Below are 23,061 nucleotides of genomic sequence, written 5' to 3' on the forward strand. Positions count from 1 at the left end.
TTGTCATGTAAATCGATCAACTACTACCAGTATGGTATTCGTGGCCCTGGAGGGAGGCCGTTCCACAATAAAATCGATGGAACGGTGGGTCCACAAGCGGGTAGGAACTGGCAAGGGCTGGAGACAATCCACAGGGTAACGTCCTCAGCACTTTAGTCTGGGCGCATACAACGCAGGCTGCCAAAAACTCCTTCACGTCTTTGCGGATCTCTGACCACCAAAGATCCGTTCAAGGAAATCACGTGTCTTCCTAACTCCCAGTTTCCCCCTGAGAGATACGGCTTGCGCTACCTCAGCGGGGTCCATGCTTGGGTGAGCAAAATGGGACAGTGCTCATCTCCAATCAGAAAGTGGACCCGCAGGGCTGAGGTAGGAATGCAGAATAGCCCTTGGACAGAGTCCTGTAATAGTATTCGTGGTCGGTAAGCAGGCAGGGGTCAGGGCTGGCGACATTGGTGAAGAGTCCAGGGGACAGGCAAAAGGTCAGGGCAGGCGGCAGTGGTGTAAAGTCCAGGCAACATGCAAAAGGTCAGGGCAGGCAGAAAACAGTGAGGTCGGGGTCACCGTCCGGGGTCAGCAACAGAGGAGTCCAAACAGGTAACAGGGAATGGAGTGTCCGCAAAGACCGACGGGAACTGCAAAACTTAGAACTTTGCCCTGCGACTCCCACCAGGAACTGCAGCCTTATATAGCAGGCTGCAAGTAATCAAAATGGCCAAACTGGCCAGGAAGGACCGGCAAGCTGGAAAACCCGAACTGCAGCAAAAAACAGCATGGATTGGCAGAATCCTTACAGTCCCTGAGGGAAGGGGGGTGAGGGGGTAAAACGAGATATGGGACTGGGAGGGTAGGAGATAAGGGCCTGGAGGAGGGTAGTTATGGGTTTAGGAAGAAAGAGGAGGAGGAGGGTGGGATGAAAGAGAGACTGGGGGTAAGGAAAGAGAGATGGGAAGAGAGAGAGAGGGGAGGAGAGGGAGGGATAGAGGAGGGGAGGGGAAGAGAGGGAGAGAGAAAGAGGGGTAAGAGAGGGAAGGAGAATGAGCGGAGAGAGGGAGAAAGATGGGGGGGAGAGAGAGAGGGAAACAGGGAGATAGGAAGAGAAGAGCCAAGTTTACCCACTGCCTACCTACTACCCTGGAGGATTGAGGGGGCCTTTTAGAGGCCTGTGGAGGGGTCCTGTAGAGCTGCCTACTGGAGGGTGCCCAAGGAGGTGCTTGTCAGGGGAGAATCCCCTCCACCGGCTCAAAGCATGCTGCCTCCAACAGGCACCTCCAAGGATACCTTCCAGCAGTCCCCCTCTGGCAACCCCTTTGAGGAGGCCTACTTCGGAGGGTTTGCTGACATGTGGACCAGGCTCAGGACAGGAGTCCCAGCTGTCCCCCTGTCGACTGCCCTGCCCTCACACACTGTGAGGAATCGGGGATCACGGCGGTCGCAGCATGACCCCCCCTTACCACCCGCAGGTCCCGTTGCCTCCGCTCCGGTTCCTCTTTGTCGGTACCCATGCCGGGCGGCCGCTGCTCTGCACGCAGCGGGAAAACATGCGGCCGCCATTAGACCTGCACGTGCGCTCTCCAGCCTTACAGAGCGCGCGTCAGGCAGTCATAATTTATTCACCCCTCTGGGGCTTAGACCACGACTCCGGCACTCGCGCGGCTCACAGTCGCATTCCCCTGCCTCTCAGCTGTTCTCAACATACCCTCATCAGCACAACTTATCCAATGCTGCTCCACACACTCCTCCAGGCCTGCCTCCACCTTCCATTGGTAAACCCACCTTTATAATTCCTCTTCTCCCTGTTGCACATCGTTCTGCATAGTCTTAGCTTTGTTGATATGTGCTTTACCCCTCTCTCTGTTACAGTGCTTCTCAGGTTCTGATCCGGCTTGTCTGACTACCCTTTCTGGCTCCCGACCCCGGCTTCCTCCTGACTACGCTGCATCTCTTGTTCCCCTAACTCGGCTTGTACCTCGACCACCCGGACCTCTCTGCTCCCTGAACTCGGCTACGGCAACCACTAAGGCATTTCTACTCTCCGGATCCGGCAAGTACTATCGCTATAGTCTCCTGGCTTGGCCACACAAATACCACACTCCGGACACGCTCCTTTCTGCTGCGGGTGCGTGTATCTTACGTCCCACCTCAGTACAAGGGACGGGTCTGGTCTGCGGGCAGCACTGCGTGACACACACATCATCTAGTGCTCTGCCAGCCTCTGTCCCTTACCTCCTACTCCAGTGCCATGCCTTGGACTTTCACAGGCACACAAAGCCACTGTGCAGGTGGGAAATCTTGGGACCCAGGTCAAATTAAAGGTGTAGCTCTCTGCCACCTCACCCTCGCCCCCTCCCCCCAATAGCATAAGGTTCGTCCCTGAGGGGAGGGAAGAGAATGAGATATGGGACTGGGAGGGTACAGTAGGAGATAAAGGCCTGGGGGGTAGTTATGGGCTTCGGGGGGAGGGAAGGAGAGAGATAGGGAAAAGTGAGGAGTTAGGGAGGGAGAGGAGAGAGAGGGAGGGGAGAGAGAGGAAGGGAGGGGGGAGAGGGAGGGAGAGAGAAAGAGGGGTGACAGAGAGCGATTAGGGGAGTGAGAGATAGGGGGGGGGGGAGTGAGAGATAGGGGGAGGGGAAAGAGAGAGACAGGGACACAGGGATATAGGAAGAGAGGAGCTGAGATTACCCACTGCCTACCTGCTACCCTGGAGGATTGAGGGGGCCTGTTAGAGGCCTGTGGAGGGGTCCTGCAGAGCTGCCTGTTGGAGGGTGCCCACACAGGTGCCTGTCAGGGGAGCCTCCCTTCCATCAGCTTACAGCATGCTGCCTCCGACAGGAACCTCCAAAGACACCTTCCAGCAGGCCCCCTCTGGCAACCCCTTCCAGAAGGCCTACTTTGCAGGGTATGCAAGCAGGGGGACCAGGCCACTTTGCTCACCAGGCTTAGGACAGGAGTTTCAGCTGTCCCCCCATTGACGGCCCTGCCACCCCCCCCCCCCCCACACAGACACAGACACCCGTGCTCCCTCCACCTCCCTTACCTCCTACACCAACCCCATGCCCTGGACTTCCATAGGCACCCAAAGCTACTATGCAGGTGGGAAACCCCACATGATGCACCAAGCTTGGAATTTAGGGGCTTGATTTTTCAGTGCTCAGCAGCTTACAATCACCACTGAACACTGAATAGTTGCGCCCCACAATTCCTAGTGCCACGCTCCATATGCACAGCGGGAAGAGGTGTGGGAGGACAACCGGGCCCCATTCTTTAGCTCCACTGCATATCGACTGCTGGCCCATAACCAGTTCTAAGAACCAAGTATGCTTTTTAAAACCAGTTCCGGAGAACTGGTGCAAACTCCCTGCATTTGCTGGTAAGAGGGGCTTCCACTGTCAGGACTCTATGAACTGGTTTGTATTTAGGTTTAAATTTTATTTTAATACTAAGCAAACTAAAATAATGCAATATTTATTTTAAAGAAAGAATCCCATTAGTCGCAATTGGCATTTTCCTTTGATAAATCTGTTACAATTTGTTTGCACTATGCCCTAGCAATGAATCTATAAGAAATTGATGGTTGAAGCTGAGGTACAGCTAAGCTCCAGGGAGGCAGCAGGTGCATTCAGGACTGAGGAAGCGTGAAGGGCAGGAAAACAAGTGCAAGTGTAGAATGTTATTTATTGTTTTGACTGTACAGTACCTGTGTGTGTGACAATTACATTCTGGTACATAGCACATAAGTAAATTAGATGTTTAATGTTGTGTATATTTTAGTCTACCAATATTACATTTTAACACAACTTAAAATTCATGTCTGAGGCTAATCATCCCAGTTATTCAGTTTTTAATAATTAATTTTGTAGGCAGCAGTCACATTGATCGTCAGAAGCTGTAACTGTATCCTATTAACAGTATCATGATATCTTTAACTAAAGCGCCACTAGAGCCTGCCTGCAAATCATTACATTGCATTACATCTCTTATCTCCCATGTAGGGAAGGGGTTAAATAGTGCAGATGGCGATTTCTCCTTCAGTGAGAGCTGCAGATATGCGTGTAATTAGGCAAGGAGGTGAAAGGCGGAGAACGGAAAAGAAAATGAATAAATATATTATTTATACGGTATAATGTTATCTACAGTAGTTAGAAAGTAAGTGAGCATCAGAAAAGGAAAAAGGAGAAGGAAAACAATAGGAGTAACAGTCTTTAATATTACTTTAACCAAACCAAGTATTTTTTGGAGCTGTTTAATTTTTTAAATGTAGATGTGATGGTTTAAATCACTGTCATTTTCACTGAGCCCTCCCACAAAGCAAATGTTCTCCCTATGACTGTGGTTTTGTGCTTTTCCCCTAAAATCGCATTTGAAAGAATAAGTGGAACGTATGTTCTCTTGGTCAGTATCTCTCTGCCACTTTCCCTCTGTCTGTCTGCCATTGTATATAGGTTAACACAGATACCCAGCAAGCTCAAACTCCCACAACCACCACAAAGTGAATATATATTTATGTCAACCAGAGAGCTACTGAGCGTGGCAATTGTATATAACAAGAGACAGGGGGTGCCCAATGCTGCATCCAATTGACAAAACATATAAAGTAAAATACTTCAATAATAATAATTGGTTATTTAGTTAACCCTTTGGCCAAAGGCGTCATAAGCCTGCATACCAACGTCAAGGTATAACCAAAATAATGCAGGTCCTACACTACACTGTGAAACCTTTCCTTTTACCTCTGTGAGAGGGGAAAAAACCATAATGGGTCTTGTTCCAATACTTGTTATTGAAGTATTTTACTTTATATGTTTTGTCAATTGGATGCAGCATTGGGCACCCCCTGTCTCTTGCCATTGTATATAGACCTTTTCATTTGTCACTGTCTTGTTCTTCCAGTGTCTTTGTACCTCCAGTCACTGAGCCCCCCTCTTAAGTCCCTGGGCACCTTCCCTCAGTTCGGGAAACAGTGGCTTAATGATCTGTCTGTGAAGTTGACGTTATTAAGACTTTGTGACATTTTTAAAACATTATGCTATTTAAGTTCATCATCACCATAGACTTTCTGAAACATGAAAGTAGTGAATAACAAACAGGAATTCCGAGCTTAAGAGAGACGAGATGTGTCCCATCAAAGGTAGAGTGGGACCTTGAAAAGAGGAAAACAAGTTGGAAAGTGGCGCAGAAAAGTGCAAAACTTAATTGTGGCAAAGAAATCCTGGAGGGTAAAAAAATCCCACTGATTTGTTTCTGAATGTCTTTAAATAGTCAGGAGGTGTAGAGATGGTCGAACCAGTCCAAATTAGTTTCCTGAAATTCCGCGGATTGTTTAGACCAAATTCGTTCCCCCCCCCCCCCCCATCAAAAATCCATCTGCGGATTGTGTACTAAAAAAAGCAGAGCAGAATAAATCAAATACGCCATTGAATACAATCTGGATGGATTTTTAATATATGAGAGAGATACCTGTATTTGGTTTGGGCTCTACTTCTCATTGAGGGCTCATACCTGTACAAAGCACTTTACCCTCTTCTGGGATAGAGAAGGATATCTAATAAAAAGTCTTCTGCCATGAGACACCTTCTGGCGCAGGAATACACCTTACAGTCCATTTATTTGAACAGGCTGCAATGTATTTCAGCACTGAAGGTGCCATCTGACAGAACACTGGTTAGTAAATATTTCCCACTGTTTTGATCCTTTAGAAGATTAGCAGTACTAACTCAAGTCACCAGCTCACTTTGTTATGTTACTTTCTCTCTGCATCTGCTTTATTTGCTGTGCTTCACCTTGTTTTTACTTATGTGTGCCAGAAAACTTTTATTTAATCTCACCTGGCCTCAGTACAGTAACTCATAGCCCTCAGTACATATTATTACTTTGTGCCTGAAGTCCTTTAAGGTTCAAGGTCCCTTGGAGGCATGATAGTAGTAGACAGTGGAGCAACCATCAGCTGGTTTAGCTCACACTGCTAGAACTGTAACCTAGAAAAGAAGTACTTGTGGGTTCAAGTCCGGTTGTGTCTGACACTATTCTAGTCATTAGGTTGGTGCCCTAAGCTTGTTATAAACTCTATATAGTTGGTATGGAAATCCTTTTAGGAAGTGTGGATATTTTGCATAGCTATTAGCATATCACCCAACCGGTACCTCAGGTGTGCTCCTTTTTCAGCACAGACATGTCTTCCTAATTTATTTGGAAGTAGGTTTGAGGAGATATATCTATACATACATAACTGGAGATACTACGAAATGGAAAGTCTCTCCCCCTTTCACCCCCCCCCCACCCCCGTCCTGCAAGGTTAACCCGCACATACCCCCTAACCAGCCGCTGTGACAAAATGCCCACCTCGGATAAAAAAAGAGGGAAGGGTGAATGTGAATCACTAATGGCAGGGCACGGGTTGCTTTCCCACCGATGCACAGGCCTAATATGACCACCCCCTTTGATTTTTTTGTGTTTAGCAGCTGTCAATCACCGCTGAGCACTGAATAGTTGCGCCCCACAGTTCCTAGCGCCGGGCTCCAGGCACCATCAGAAAGGAGTGATGAATGGATGTGGTAGGGAGCGGGAAACCATATAAAAAGAAGAGGTTTCCCGCTCCCTACCACATCCATTCATCACGTTTCAAGGGAAACGGAGACTTTCCTTTTTTGCCTAGGTTGAGTGGGTATATTTCATATATTCATCCTGTCATCTGCATTTTTGTGGGTAACTTCATTCATTTATTTAGTTTTCTTGGTTACTAGTGGGTGTCACCATTGTACTGTTTTCTCCTATTCACTGTGTTAGCATCTACACTTGAGCGCCAGTCCTGGTTACTTTTTAACCATCAGAAAGGAGGTAAGGGGAGGGGGAGCTTAGCCCTGGCGGTCTTGCCGTCCCTTCGCTTAGGGCAGGGCTGCACAAACTTCTGGTGCTGTGCCCCCCTGCCTGCTCTCCCCCAGTGCTAGCGCCCACGCCCCCTTACCTTAGTGCCAGCGTCAAATGATGCAGCGGGGTCATGTGACGTCACGTGATGACGCCACATTGCCATAACGACGTGCGTCAAATGACACCGCGGTGTCATGTCACATGACCCTGCTGCATTGCCATAGTGACGCGTCACCCGAAGTCATCTGAATCACAGTAACTGAGTTGCAGGGGCCTCACGCGGTCCCCCCGGCATTTAATTTAAATGCTTTGGGGAAAAGCGCGGGGCCTCTGTAACCGCCGCACCCCACCCAAAAAAAAATCTTACGCCCCCCTCCCCAGTTTGCGCACCCCAGGCATAAGGCACGAGGCTCACTACAGTATCTTCAGTTTTTCTACTTTAGTAATGCCTACTGCTAACAAATGTTACACTGAAGCATTGCCCTTTTAAACTGCATTTACCTCTTTAAGACTAGCTCGGTGAGAAGCATGCTGGGAGTGACAGTGGAAGTCCTCTCTAGCAAGCAGAGAGGGGGTGTGGATACAGCTTGTGCTGCTGCAATCTTTGTGCATGTACTGTAAAACGTTCTCAGATCTGCAGGTAAGGAGTGAGAATTAAGGTTACATTAGATAAGCTATTTCAATTGTAGTGACATTTGTAGACTGTCTATTTATCCAACATTGTACTGATAAAGTGGCAATTGTATATTTTGCATTACTTTTTAAGATGAATGCATGTGAAAATGAAAACAATTGCTTGGGGCTCCATAGGAAACAGTTATATTTTTTAAACATACAGTAGATCCCTCTACACATGCATGTGTTTTTTTGTTTTATTATTCATGTGTATTTGATAAAACCCTACATATACCATATAGGGGTGTGTTGTTATTAGTATGCCTCTTGTGCTGTGAGAACAGTCTATTGCAAATTCACATTCGTTATGAAAGAAAGGAAAACTGCTGAAATGGCCACACACCATACCAATAAGTAGGGACATGTTACTTATATCTTTGTGTCATTTTATGCTTCAGGCATACTAACATACAGTAATGTACTGTAGCAGCAGTAGTAAAGACAACAGGGATTATTCCACAGGTGTAAAACATTGTCACCCAGATTTTATAGCGCTAAGCAGTAACACGCCCTATGGCCTGGAAATCAATTGGAGAAAGTATCAAAGTAATTTTGCATCGGAGTGCACACTACAAAAACAAAACGCAATACATTTTAAAAAAAGATAAAAAGTGGATAATATTTTTTTTTACACTTTAATAAACATATTATAAAATGAAATCATAATCTACGTAAACACCCAAAGATTACCTTTAAAGATGCCTTTTACTAGTGTTTGTGCCAATGTCAAAACTGGCACAAAAACTTACAAATATCTCCAGAACTGGAGGGTCGCTGGACACTGGGGGATTCCCGGCAAGGCTGGCTGGGAGTTTTGCGGTACTCGGTGCAGTGGGGTTTTGCTGGCGTCTCTCACCTTCTCCAGAGCACAATCTCCTCCTGCTACGCCACGTTGTCATGGCAACGGTCACCATGTGATGTGTTGTCATGTTGACGCGTCATCACATGTTTGCAGGAGGAAATGTCGGCTATGGAGAAAAAGTAGGGCCTCGTCCAGGGTGGAAACAGGCGCACTGGCGCTCTAGTGCTGCGCCCTGCTCGGCCGGGCGATTCCTGGCCGGCTAGGTGCGCGCACGTCTGGGTGGCGCGGCCATGACGTCACGGAGCTGGTTCGCCCTCTTTGGGCGAACCGCTCACGTGACGCGCTTGAGAGCAGCAAAATCAATTTTGCTTGCTCGGCAAGCAGCTGAGCGCCGAGCAGGCGCGCCCGCCCACTCACGCAGGCCACGTGCATTGTCGCAACGTGTCCAGCGTGAGCGCGCGCTCGCTCAACACCACCCTGGACGAGGCCTAAGAGGCACTTGCAGGGACACCGTGCTCTCCCCCGGTAACCAGTTTAAATGTTGTGGGGAAAAGCGTGGGGCCTTTGTAAACATTGGGCTAGGTACAATGGCACCGATAGCACCGCCATCAAGCCGGCCCTGATTTTCCCCCATGTTCAGCTAAGATATTAAAAAAAAATTAAAAAATGAGCGGCGTGGATTGCTGTATTAAAGAAGCGTTAATTACCATTTGTTTGCATTTTTCTTAAGAGAACTCCTTTTTTCCCCAGTGCCGTTTAAATATTTAAAATTCGATGCTTCATTCATTAGATATAAGAATTTGAAATATTACCTTGACAATACCAGGGGTCCGGCTCTACCCGAGTTTGCCTCCGTTCCACTGGCACTTCCTGTCATGTGATCGCTACAAGAGCGATCACATGATGCAAGCAGGCCCAAGATGCCGGAAGTGGAGGGGTCTCCAACAGAGCACTCGGCTCCGATCAGCACGTAAACAACGAGCAAGTGCCCATAACATACCCGCTACGTCATAAGAGCCCATGGCGTGCCAGAGCCCATGGTGTACCACGTACTGGTAAGGGACATGCATTTATTGATTCTGGAAAAAAAGGGTATTTGAGACACACAAATTGTCCATTTTTTGTTTCCTTTCATGAACAATACATCTTTTTGAACATCAATTTTTGTGTCCCAAGTACTCTTTTTTTCAGTATCTATACAGATGCAGCGGCCATAATTTTATGAAATCACGCGGTTTATACCTCGGAATACCCATATGATAGCGCTGGATTACTTCCAACCGTACCGCCTTAAGACGTGAGTGCATAAAATGGCATTTTAGTGTTCTGGTTTTTAAACACCTGAAATTGACACAGTAGCACAGTACTGTACACATTACAATTCATTCATTTCATTGCATATAATTGCACACAATCCATAAAATGTAAACAAAGCAACCGCGATAAACACGCGTGTCTGGGGCGATTGGACGCGTTCATGCTGCGTGGAGTACAGCAGCGCACACGAAAACGGCGCCGTGATGCCTTTTTTTGGCAAGACACTTCAGTAACGTTTTTCTTACAATGCTCTTCATAAATGATTTTGTACCTTTATGAATGTATTGCTGATTTTTCATTACATTTAAATAATAGAAAAAGAACATTCTCGAATTACGTTTAGAACCAATTATTGTAAGTGTAAAATTAGATATTAATTAGATACTTAATTTCAATTTCTATCCAGTTTTATTTGAACTTACAAAAAGGGACAATTGATAAGATGATGGGGCACCCTGGTAATTGGAGCATTTCAATAGGGTGCACAGTGGGTAAAAAGGTTGAGAGAGACTGATATATATATATATATATATATATATATATATATATATATATATCTATACTTGTCAGCAGTGTCATTTGACGCATGTTGTCATGGCGACACATCACATGACCTTACGGCGTCATAACCTTACGGTTGCCATGGCGACGCATCGCCGAAGACCTGGCTGGCAGCAGGTAAGGGACGTTACAGAGGCCTCGCGCCTCCCCCGGCATTTCATTTAAATGCCTTGGGGAAGGGCGCGGGGCCTCTGTAACCGCCGCATCCCCCCCCAGCAAATCTTGCGCCCCTGTTTGCGCACCGCTGGTCTAAGACATGCAAATGAGCACACAGTAATATTTCCATTTGCAAATGGAAAGGTCTGCAACCCTGCCTTTCACCAATATCGCCCAGCATATAGTGCTTCCACTGCTGCAAGGAATTCTGGGAAATGACATGCAAATGAGCACATAGTGCCACCTTTTGCTTCAAATCCATTTTTACATGGACCCCTATATGTATGATAGAGTCCTATTATTGGAGCTATCTATTTGTACTTATTTTAAATAAATGTTATTTGTTTTCATTTTTATTACTGCTTATTTTGTGGGAAACTTGGTACACCATCAGTGCTTCTAGACATCATCAGTAATTTATTCATGCGCCAGGGTGTTGTTTCCTCTTCTTCATGGACCCCTATAAGCTTATGCTTGCTGCATTGCACAGCCTGGGTTAAGATGCATAGCCAGTAAACCTACCCACAGACAGCTGTTTGACCTTAATGGGTATCATCAGTGTGAGGTTGGTTATACTGGCTTTGCAATTTGAAGCTTGGATAGGTATCCACCACACATTAGTTAAGTTATGATGGGTAAAAAAAGTGACAAAAAAAACTCCACCGTAAAGCCTAAAGCAAATGGAAATATTACTGTGTGCTCATTTGCATGTCTTAGACAGGTCTGCAACCCCGCCTTTCACTATTATTGCCCAGCATCCAGTGCTTCCACTGCAGTATTAAAGAACCAGGGTCATAGGGGCAAGATTGTAACATTCTATGAGTTACCCTCATAGGTTCCGAGGGGCTGGGGGGTTTGCTGCTTTAAACTACTAGAAGAGATTCCTTTTATAAATCGCATCTGTTCAACATGCTGTAAAACAGTCTTCCTCGTGTTGGGGAATATTTCAGTCCTATTCATTTTGAATGGAGCTGAACTTTTGTCAGCACTGGGAAGACACTTTATTGGTATATTAAATAGAGGACATTGATTTAATCTGTCTATTGCTCTTATCCTTGTATCTCCTATGCTGGTAATTTAAGAATCTGCAATAATTTAACAGCAGCTGTTGTAGAATGTTAATTTTTATAAGGAGAGGATGTGTCAAAGTGGTAATGCCATTTTAATTCAGCGCTCATCATTCAAACTGTTCTTGCATCCAATTATTTTGTCTTATTTTAATGTTATTTTGTTTCCCTAGTGAGCTTTTGTCAGATGCTCTGGCAGAATGACAACTCCTGCAGAGTTATGTAAGATGCATTGGCCCTGCCTGGCACACATTTCACACTTAAATGGTTAACAGCAGTCCTCTGAATCTGGTATGAGCCATAGTGAGTTGTCATGAAACGCTTCCCTGCAGTTTACTGTCACTATGACAATCTAGTCTTGTGATGTTCTTGCCTTCCACAGGGAGAGGATTTAAGTTGCAACACCCTCAGTAACCAATAGTACTAATGGGTCAATACCATTCCTTAATACCCTGAGATGATTCATAAAAACATATGTTTACGTTTTTCACCCTCAAAAAGATTTGGCAGGGTAACCCAATAAATGTGACATTGTAAAGTGGATGTATACCTCTCAGTTTCTTCAACACATCGCCTTGGACGAGTCCTCCCAAAAAAGCAAAATAGTTCTAGGTTGCCATTGTTTTCACTAATAGTGCGACCAAATGCAGCCTTGTTTTGTTAAACATTTTTTACTGGGAGCACTCACGACAAGGGTGGGAAATTAAATAAACATTTTGTGTGTACATACCTTTCTAACCACAGACCAGCATTAACAAAACCAATGTGAAAATTGTAATATTGTAAACCGGAATATGTCATGAGCTACACCTTGAGCTATGTGATCCACGATATTAGTAGAGTCCAAAACAAACAAAAAAAGGCACAAATATTAGTATTGCATTAATGGAATGTTCTGCAGTGCATGAAAGGCTTCCAAAGCCGAATACTGCATTGGATGTATGAAAAGCGTGAATAAAGAAACAAGTATGAGGGTTAAATTATCACAGAATGACAAATAAGTTTATTGCGTACAGGTGCACACACAGGAGAAAGCTTCAAAACAAAAGCTCTCTGCAGAAATATGGCCTACCAGACCTATTTATACCCTAATACTAAAGCTCACTCCCCCTTTATGAGGTGGCTTGTGCGTCATTACATATGCGTATAAGATAAACAAATATGAATGAGAACATTAATTTAATAACCAATGTAAAAGAATAACAAAAATTAATTGAGTCAGCTACACAATTATTATGCAAGCTCGTAACCTTTCCCCTACATACGTTGGTTTCTTGCAAGGGTGTATTTGACCATGAGACCCTCCCTCTTAATGTGAGAAGTGACTGTTATCTCCATCAAGTTTCACAATGGCGTATCTTCTCTTCAAGGTTTGTGGCTAGCTGATGTCTTACTATCAATAAAATGATCTAGGAGCAAAAGAAAAGAAAAAAAATGTTTCTTTTAAAACTCAACTTTCATTCCATTTCAACTTTCATGCAGACAATAGACAAAATGGATGACCAGATCAGGCACCTAAGATGGATGCTGAACAAAAATGGCTGCTTAGATCCTAGTGCTGTTTACGTCAGACCACCACCCCCCCCTCCTTGAATCATATTCTCAACTTTCTCAGACGGTATAGAATTATCCCATATTATAGGCTAAAGCTGGTAAATTCAGGGCATTATTGAAATCCCAGCTTTCTGATTGGTTAAAATTCCTGGCATTATCCAATCAGTAATGGCCTGGAATTTATGGCAGCTTGCCAAGTTTTTCAGCCAATCAGCTTTCAGGTTTCATTCACAAAGAGTGAAATTTGCACTTAGGGGAGGTGATTGGACAGAAGACACCAGCAAGGCACTGACTCCTCCCCCTCCCTGTCTGCAGAGAGCTCCGCACAGGAGAGTGAAGGGAAAGGTTTGAATGTCTGCTGAGTGTGTTTTGTGGGTGAAAAGGGGCAGCAGAGATTTGTTGGTGTGTTTCTGCTGTGTGTGTTTTGTTCTTGTAGAGGGGGGCTGCAGTGTGTGTTTTGTGGGAGGAGGAGTGCAGTGTTTTGTTGGTGTGTGGGTTTACAGGGGGCTGCAATGGGTGAAGAGGGGGGGGCTGCTGGTGTGTGTTTTGTGGATGTAGAGGTGGCAGAGTCTTTTTTGTTGATTTGTGTTTCTCTGTAGTGTGTGTTTTGTAGGTGAAGAGGGGTGGCTGTAGAGTGTTTTGTGTGTGTGTCTGCAGTGTGTGGGTTTACATGGGGGCTGCAGTAGGTGTAGAGGGGGGCTGCTGGTGTGTGTTTTATGGATGTAGAGGGGGAAGCAGTCTGTTTTGTTAGTGTGTCTGCAGTGTTTTTGTGGGTGTAGAGGGGGGGCTGCTGTGTGTTTTGTGAGTGTAGAGGGTGGAGGAGGGCTGCAGGGTGTTTTGTGAGTGTAGAGGAGGGGGACTGCCCAGTGTGTAGGGGGGCTGCAGAATGTGTGTTTGTGTATATAGGGGGGGTTGCAGTGTGTGTGTGTGTGTGTGTGTGTGTGTGTGTAGAGGGGTCTGTGTATATGTACAATTTACTTTAAATAAACTTGCAGTAAAAGCATAAGAATGTAGACAATCTGATAAAAATCAGTATAACTACAAAAATGTATCTTTTTTTATGAAAAATTAAAAAAAAAAAGCCTACATTTAGCCTATAATAGTAATAATCCCCTCAGAAAAGGGCATTACTGGTCAGTAATGCCCTTTTCTTCAGGGTTTATTACTTAAATACACCCTGTAGAATGATGTTCAATTCCTCTAATCTACATGCAAATTTAACTTTTTTTTTACTAATAGCCAGCAGTATATGTTACAATATTCCATTTTGTCGTCTTTTTAAGATATATATATGTATGTATGTATGTATGTATGTATGTATGTATGTATGTATGTATAACAGACAGGATAGTACTTGCAACAAATACTACTGTATTAGTTAATGTCCCATTTGGCCACAATTGCGGTTAGAAAGTGGCAATGTCTCGATACACAGATCACTCGTAGCGACGGGGTGACGTCATACGTCCCAGCATGCACTTCCCTACGCGTTTCGTCGCTGCACACGACTTCGTCACATACATACATACATACAGAAACGCAAAGAACAACATAAAATATAACAGCTTTTAATAACAAATTAAGAAAATGGTAAATTTGCACTCAAGATGAGTGTCTAAAATAAGGCTTACCTGAGAAACATCCTGATGTTAAATCTCTAGCCACTGCTGGGCTTCGTTAGCTCTGGTGCTGCCCCCAAGTGAAGGGCAAGGAAACCTCAATCCTCCGATGCTGGTGTATTAAACTTGCAGGTGCCACCGATGTTAGATGGTACTAATAACCCTTCACACTTCATCTACAAATAATATATAGGGCGAGAGAGGGAGATGCATATTGGTAATTGACTACATAGCATGTAAATACCTAGTAGCAACCAATTACTAACAACATATATGATACAAAAATATATCCACATCATACTTGATGTAATATCTATTTACAGTACTACGACAGTGTACAAATATAGTAATTAATACTGTGAAAATAGTATCAATGTCCATAGTGTAAAAAAATTGTACAGTATAATAGAACTATAGAGATTAGTTTTAACAAATACAAATGTGACCATTTTCACAATTTTCTTCATTTGTTTTTAAAAGCTGCTATATTTGATGGTGTTCTTTGTTCTTTGCGCTTCTGTTTCCCATTACAGTATAATACAAGAAGCAGCAGCTAGACACCAAGAGTTAACACACTCTTTACTTGGACTGGACACTTTATATACATTTGTGTACAAGACTCTAGATATATTTATTTATATTTTGACTATTGTTTATATTACCCATATTTTGTGCATATATAAAATTAGGTGGGATATTTGCGCAGAATTGTTCCCCTCCCAATCATTGACATTTAGAAAACCATTGTGTTATTGCAGAAAAAGGTTACCACAACTACATTTCTGCTCCATGATAGCGTCAAAGATTGTAAGAGGTTAAACCATACTTCCTGATGTATTGTCTTCATTTTAGGATGCAGATAATCATATATTACTCCTACCTGTCTGGTAAATATCTGTTTAACTATCCTCATATTAAGCTATCCATATTTTTCTCCCATTCAGGGTCTATGAAGATGTAACGCTTGTGCTGCCCACGAGCAAGACAGGACCTCGGTGCTGAGGTTGGGAAGTAGTAAACCACGCACCCACAACAGCGTACGCGTGCCTGGCAGGCGGATTGTCAAACGTAGCCAGGTCTGGGATGGAGAGAGGGGGTTAGTGGATACTTGCCAAGGTCTTGGAATGGAGAATTCAGAATAGTCAAGTCCGTTAGCCGTGGTCTGGGGTTGGAGAGGTCAGAATTGTGGAAGTCCGTATAGCCGTGGTCTGGGGTTGGAGAGGTCAGAATCGTGGAAGTTCGTATAGCCGTGGTCTGGGTTGGAGATATCCGCAAGATCGAGGGTAAGCCAGGGCCAGTATCCAGAGAGATTCCAAGTCAAGCTGGGTCGGTACATGAAGGATTAAACTGCAATATAAACACAGGACAAGGAGCAAGGCACAACGGACGTAGGAGCTCAAGGCTACAAGAAGTTATGCTCAGCAAGGTATGAGAGGAAGTGCAGGGTTTATGTAGCACACAAGAACCAGTAGCAAGGGAGGCGGAATGGAGGCGCGGCCTCCGCGGAGGCAAGGATTAGCTGCAGGAGACAAGTGGGCTAAATGAATACTTGCAACACAGCTGGGAAGTGGAGCACGTCATCACGTGTGCGACGCGCGTGAAGGAAGCGTGGCGCGTCCGAGGGGGCACACTAGATGAGCTGCGCGTGCTCTGTAAGCAGAGCGGGGGTGCTTGCATGCGCTGGTGCCAGAGCGGATGTCTGAGATAAGACAGGTAAGGAGGGAACACGTCGCAAAGGACGTGTTCCCTGATTCCTTACAGAAGAGCAGTTGGCATCTGGGTATAAGTACTGGCATCTCAAGTACATTTTGAGGTGGATTAGGAAACGCAATTGAAGCTAATAACTGCTACAATTTTGCTCTAAACACCTTTTATTTGGAGAAATCTAAGAGCTCAGGAAACCTGCTTCATTTTATACTTGCTTTAGACAAAAGGGATTTATACATGCGGCCATGCCTTCAATAAAATTGCACTTTTTATACGTTGTTTTATTGAAATACCTTATTTGTAACTGTTATCAATATTATTATTATAAATCAGGACTGTGACATTACCAGTCAGAGTTCTTGATTCAGCAAAGTTTATGTACCCTTTTTCCAATTTTAGAGACTGGGGGGCCTAGTCTAGGTAACCAACTCCTCAAGGTTTTTGAGCATTTCTTGCACAATTTGCCAAGGTTGCTGTTCAGAAAGCCTCGATGAGTTGCCAAACTCGTACGGTGAGTGCATTTTCCCGAGAATTCTCGTTCCTGGCCTAAACACATCAAGCGGGAGCTGCCAAACAGCAAAAGAGCGCCATTTCGATAAATTCACGCTATTCTGGTAGCCTCGAGCATCTCCTCATCGGGGCTCTGAAATAGCGAGTTTATCAAATATCGCATCTCGGGAATGGGATTTTAGAGTGGGAATTAGAAAAAAATGAATGTTTTATGTTGCTGCCTATGGAGGACATGGACGCAGAGGATGGCCTTCATCCTGGCAGGGGTAAGTAGAATTTGTATTTACTTTATGCTGGCTGGATAATGTTTTATTTTGAATGAGCAAATTATTCATATCTGGATGTATGTGTTGGGGGGGGGGGGTGTTGTTGGGGGTAGAGGAGGTAGGTAGTAGGGTTGTTTTTTTTTTTTTTAATGTTTCTTGGCGGTAGAGGGATTGGGTGTAGGGGTAGTTACCCCAAGGGTGGGTTGTTAGGCCTCTCTGGTGGGTAGTGGGAGTGGTTAACCCCTTCATTACCATAGCAGTTGCCTCCGCAATGGTACTGAAGAGGTTAACTTCTCTCGCAACGTTCCCAGCATGTCTAACCACCCACCCTGGGGCAACAACCCCCTTCATCCACCCCCTCTTCCCCCATTAAACAGGGTATTCCGGTTTAACCCCTTCATTGCCTTAGCGGTTAGCCGCTAAGGTAATGATCCTGTTTTTTTATTGAAATTTTAATACTAGTGTGTGGGAGCAGGGGGTCTTTGGAGTTGAATCGCATGAATTTCAGGTCCGGGGACCCCCTGCTTCCTTAGATACAGGCCCCGTTATGGGCTGCCGGTATCCCTCTGCAATGTTTAAATCTCCTGCTTCATGTGACCGGGACATTTAAATGCATAGGAGATACCGGGGCCTGTATCTCGGGAAGCAGGGGGTCCTCAAACCTGAAATTTCATGTGGTTCAGCTCCAGAGACCCCCTGCTCCCACACACTAGTATTTAAATTAAAACACTGCAATCGCCTGTGAGAGTTGTGCAGGGAGAGGCGGCGCTCTCTGTGTAGCTCAGATTGCGAGAAGATCGCAGGGGGAGAACTTGGAAAAAAGTTCAGATTACATTGCTGCTACGCCGAGTGCTATTGCCATTTTCCTACCTCACGGTTTTAGATTCTTTCTAGATACCGTGATAACACAAATGACAAACCGGTCGATGGTAACATGCCAAACCGTTCGAGATGACAGCAAAGGCATCGAAGCTACTGTATCTGAATAGGCCCCAGGGATTGAATAGAAGATCTGTGTGCTTTGTAGAATAAATCATTCGTTTTGGCTAATGTCACAGCCCTGATTCATTATGCATGTCTATATTTGCTCACTATTTAACTAATTATATTATAATTATGAAAATCACCTTTTCATCTCAAATAATGCTAGTAATAATCTGTAGAGTATGATTTCATGCTATCATTTTGACGTGATTTTTAAAGGTTATTGTCTTTCTTTTTCAGCCTTTATATATTTAATTTGTCCTTGACTATTAACACCAGAAAAGGTGTTGTCCTATAACATTTCAACTCTAAAACTAAAGGCAAAGGTGTCTTCATGCAATTACGGTATCTACATTCCAGAAATAACATGCTTAAGCTGATTTTTTCTACATCCTTGGCACATACAAAACTACGGAAGTTATGGCTTTCCACTTACAGCTCTCTCAGTGGAGACAAGAATCTTATTCTGATGGGACCTCCGGGTGCTGGGAAAACATCAGTAGGCAGAATACTTGGTCAGAAGCTGGGCTGCCCTTTTGTTGATGTTGATGATGATGTCCTTGAAAAAAACTGGAATATGAGTGTTTCAAACAAATTGCAGGATGTCGGTGATGATCAATTTTTAGAAGAGGAAGGAAAAGCCCTTTTAACATTTTCAGCATCTGGAAGTGTAATTTCCCTTACTGGGTCCAACCCTCTTCACACCACTAGCATGCAGCATGCAAAGAAAAATGGAATTGTTGTTTATCTTGATGTCCATACACAGGACATAATTGAGAGGCTTGAAGGAATGAAAGTGGATAGGATTGTTGGCCAAAGGTCTGGATCTTCGATTGGCGACATACTTCAGAAAAGGAAGCAGTTTTATAAAAAATGGCATGATGTGCGTGTGCTTTGTCAGGCTGGAGATAGTATAGAGGTCGTTGCTGACAAAGTAATTGATGCAGTTAAGAGATACCAGAACTCTGAATCTGAAACCTTTATTTCCACCAGATCCACAGGGTCTGATCTAGACCACAGAAAAGGCACGGTAAAGTACTTCAGTGATGCTGTTATTGAAGGTTTAGCTCCGGATGGTGGACTCTATGTTCCTGAAAATAGTCTGCCAAAACTCACTGCTGGAGAATGGAATAGATTAGTTAGATCCACTTATGCAGAAAGAGCTCAGATAATATTAGAAAAATGTATACATCCTGCTGATGTCCCAGCTGCCACACTGGGAGAAATTATTGAGAAAGCTTATGGAGAAAACTTTGCTTGCACAAAAATTGCTCCAGTGAGACATTTAGTAGGCAACCAGTTCATTCTTGAGTTATTTCATGGGCCAACTGCCTCATTTAAAGATTTGGCTTTGCAATTCATGCCTCATCTTTTTGCTTATTGTATTCCTAAAATGTGTAACTATCTGGTCCTTGTAGCAACCTCAGGAGACACGGGTAGTGCTGTCCTGGATGGTTTTGGCCGCCTTAGCGATGTTGACAAGCAGAGAATCGGTGTGTTTTGCCTCTATCCTGAAGATGGAATAAGCCAGGTTCAAAAATTGCAAATGATTGCCTGTCAAGGACAGAATGGGTGGTCACTAGGTATCGAATCAAATTTTGATTTCTGTCAGAATACTATAAAACAAATGTTTACTAATTCAGATTATGCTGGTTTTCTCACTGCAGAATATGGAACAATTCTAAGTACAGCTAATTCCATAAATTGGGCAAGGCTGCTTCCTCAGTTAGTGTACCATGCATCTGCATATCTTGATCTTGTCAGCCAAGGCATTATTAGTTTTGGGAGCCCAGTTGATGTTTGTATTCCCACAGGGAACTTTGGCAATATACTAGCTGCAGTATATGCCAAGCAAATGGGAATTCCTATCAGAAAATTTATATGTGCATCTAACCAAAACAATGTTTTGACCGACTTTATAAGAACCGGGCATTATGATCTAAGGGGGCGAAAACTACAGCCATCCAATTCCCCAGCAATAGACATTCTTAAGTCTTCAAATTTAGAACGGTATTTGCATCTCCTGACAAACAATGATGGGCAGCTTGTGAAACAGCTATGTGGTCAGTTGCAGACTCAGGGTCATTTTCAGTTGCAAAGTAATTTACTTGGTCTTCTTCAGCAGGATCTTATTGGAGACTGGTGCTCTGAGAAAGACTGCTTAGAAGCCATTCGCTCTGTTTACGGTGCAACAGGATACATTTTGGACACACATACAGCCGTTGCTAAAGTAGTGGCAGATAGAGTGCAAGACAGAACTTGTCCAGTTATCATGTCATGTACAGCGCATTATTCCAAGTTTGCACCTGCCATTTTGAAAGCTTTGAGGATTGAAGAAATTAAACAAAGCCCTTTAAGTCAGCTTCACTTGCTAAATTCCTTCAATCCATTGCCTCCAGCTCACAGGACTCTGCTAGGGATGCTTAAACAGAATGAGAATCAGAAGAGCCACGTGTGCGCGGCTGATTCAAACATGGTGATGAACCATGTTGAACTTTTCATTCAAAATCTATTTTTGAAAGTTCGCTAAGTGCCAAAGCGGTTATGATCTTTCCTACAACATTTTCCTCTTAAAACCCAGACGTTTGATAAGGAAAAAGACAATAGCAGTGTAGCTTTCACCAAAACAAATGAACAAAATGAGCATATTCGAGAGAACATTTCTGGGAAACTATTTCAATACTAATTTAAACATAGGTAGGATATTATCTGAAACACTCTAAAAATAAGTTGAAACATATCTGTATTGAAAATGTTATCTTAAAAAATGCATTGTTAGGTTACGGAAAACATGTCGCTCCACTTCGTAACTTCATATAAATAGCTACAAAGTGAATGGAAATGACTTTTAGGTTTTCTAGTTATGTTATATTGCCATGTTAGCAACTTGCAAAATGTGTACTAAATATTATGCACAATGGTAATTTCGTGTTTACGGAACCATAGTTTGAAGGTTGAATAAAAAGGCGACAAAGTGCTTATCTATAACCAATTCACAGAAATGTACATGTAAGATTATTACTGTAGTTGCTGTCAAAAAAACTGTTAAGTGCATTCCTAAACCAGCAATACCCCCGTAGAGCCCCATATAATTATAACTCATGTAATCTTAGTACCTTGTCCCTTGAGCATTTCCTGGTCTTTAAATAAAAAAGAAATGTTTTTTTTAGTTGAAAAAATGAATCCTGGTTTTCTTCTTCTGTAGCGCCTGAGTAACCTTAAGACTACACTGGGCGCTGGGGAGAGTTCAATTTTAACCTTCAGGAATCTTTAAAATGCTTATCTCCTGAATTGAGCATCAGATGGAAGAAAAAAAAAACCCAGTGTTGTAAAGAGGAAGAAGAGATTTATTTAATAAAATTAAGGCAAAAAAAGGCAACCAGCATGGACTTCTGCTTTAAATTGGTGTTCTTTGCTAAATTCTGCTTTTTTGGAATACTTTATAAAAAAAAAAGTCCAAAAGACCCATCTAAAAATGAAGGTTCCTAAGCAGGACAATAACAAATTGCATCTTCATATTGTAATGCATATCCAATAATAATTTTCCAACTCGCTACATTTGTAAACTGCTTGATCAGAAAAGATAAGTTTAATAGCATCTAAAAGGCATGTTTATTATTAACGTAAAAAATACACAGGGATCTAAAATCCCTGTGTTCCCTAATGGTTTTGGCATGTACTGTAATGTGCATTACAATGTGAACATAGAATGTACTCCAATTTCCTACTTTTGGATCCTCAGTTTTTGACTTTACATGTGATCGCTTTATCTCTCACTTTTTATCTCATAATATTTGTTGGACCACTTTATGGGAATAAAGATTAAAGTTGGAATAGTACCTGCTCAGCCTTTGCTTCTTTTCTTATAAAGGGACTACTGGTTTCCAAATGTAAATACAGTAAAGCACTTTAGTATTGAGTAAATATTGGGCAAATTATAGCACACAATAAGATTGACATACAGTAATAAACACATGCATTATTTACATAGAATGCCGAATTTAAACACTAGAGTCGCATTAACCTCATACTTCTTTTTATTGTCTCTCCTAAATAAACAGCATGTCAATAAATATTTTGTGTTTTTAAAGCAACAATCCCCAGAGAAGCCACCTGTGTTTTATTCATACTGTATAATGTCAGTATCTTTCCCACTGAGCATGTTCTAATTTAAAAAAAAATGTTTTTTCTAGTGTTTAAAAAAATAATTTTCTGAAAGACCTTTGCGGGGATCTGGCCCATGTGGAGGAGCGAACTTCTGATTTGGAGGCCAGGGTCACAGAGTATGGGGGGTGGAAGACTCCTTAGTGCAGGACATGGCCACTATGAAAGACCAAGTAGCAGAACTCAGAGAGATGCAGGAAGACCAGGACAACATCTGTGTGCGGGGCATTCCTCAATGATTTCTTATCGAGGCTGTTCACCATGCTATGCCCTGATTTGGCTGAGCCTCAAATGATAATGGACAGAGCACATAGTGCCCCTAGTAGTGCCCATAGGGCCCCTAATCAGGACAAACCGAGGGATGTCATCCTGCGCCTTCATTATTACAGAACAAAATAATCAATCATGGCGGCGGACAGAAATCACGAGTTCATTGAATTTGACTCCATAAAACTACAGAGGTTCCCAGATTTGGCTGCAATCACACTACAAAAACCTAAAGAAGATGTGGGTTCTTGGGGCTGCGGATGGGCAGCCGCAGGTATTAAGTCACGGATGTTTTAACCCAAGTTTTCATTTGACTCAAGCCATTAACTTGGTCAGGCATGAGTCCTAATCATTGGAGCTACTCAGTGGCCCTAAACTTTTTTCCTTTAAAAATTTTATTTTTTGTTAATTTGCTGTTGTTCCTGTCACGCTTGTGCTCTCCACACAAGCGAGAGAGAAAGGGAAGGGCCCGTTAGCAAGGTGGGGAGGACACAGGGGATATGAAGGGAGTGAGTTGCCACGCAGCTGGGGATCGGCGCACGTAGTCA

The 23,061-nt window shown here is 43.5% G+C and overlaps 1 protein-coding gene across 3 annotated transcripts; it reads left to right on the forward strand.

Moving 5' to 3' along the window:
- Nucleotides 1–3,002: 3,002 nt before the first annotated feature.
- Nucleotides 3,003–22,105, forward strand: THNSL1 (threonine synthase like 1). 3 transcript variants are annotated; one of them, XM_075587607.1, is made up of 4 exons: nt 3,003–3,093; nt 7,375–7,504; nt 15,560–16,041; nt 18,323–22,105. In XM_075587607.1, the coding sequence occupies exon 4, from the start codon at nt 18,417–18,419 to the stop codon at nt 20,610–20,612; it is 2,196 nt and encodes a 731-aa protein (XP_075443722.1). In that variant the 5' UTR covers nt 3,003–3,093; nt 7,375–7,504; nt 15,560–16,041; nt 18,323–18,416; the 3' UTR covers nt 20,613–22,105. The 3 variants fall into 3 exon arrangements, with proteins under 3 accessions (XP_075443722.1, XP_075443723.1, XP_075443724.1); XM_075587608.1 differs by having other exon boundaries at nt 15,560–15,898; XM_075587609.1 differs by lacking the exon at nt 15,560–16,041.
- The last annotated feature ends 956 nt before the right edge of the window (nt 22,106–23,061 follow it).

This window comes from Ascaphus truei, chromosome 2 (genome assembly GCF_040206685.1).
Source record: "Ascaphus truei isolate aAscTru1 chromosome 2, aAscTru1.hap1, whole genome shotgun sequence".
In the NCBI taxonomy this organism is placed as follows: domain Eukaryota; kingdom Metazoa; phylum Chordata; class Amphibia; order Anura; family Ascaphidae; genus Ascaphus; species Ascaphus truei.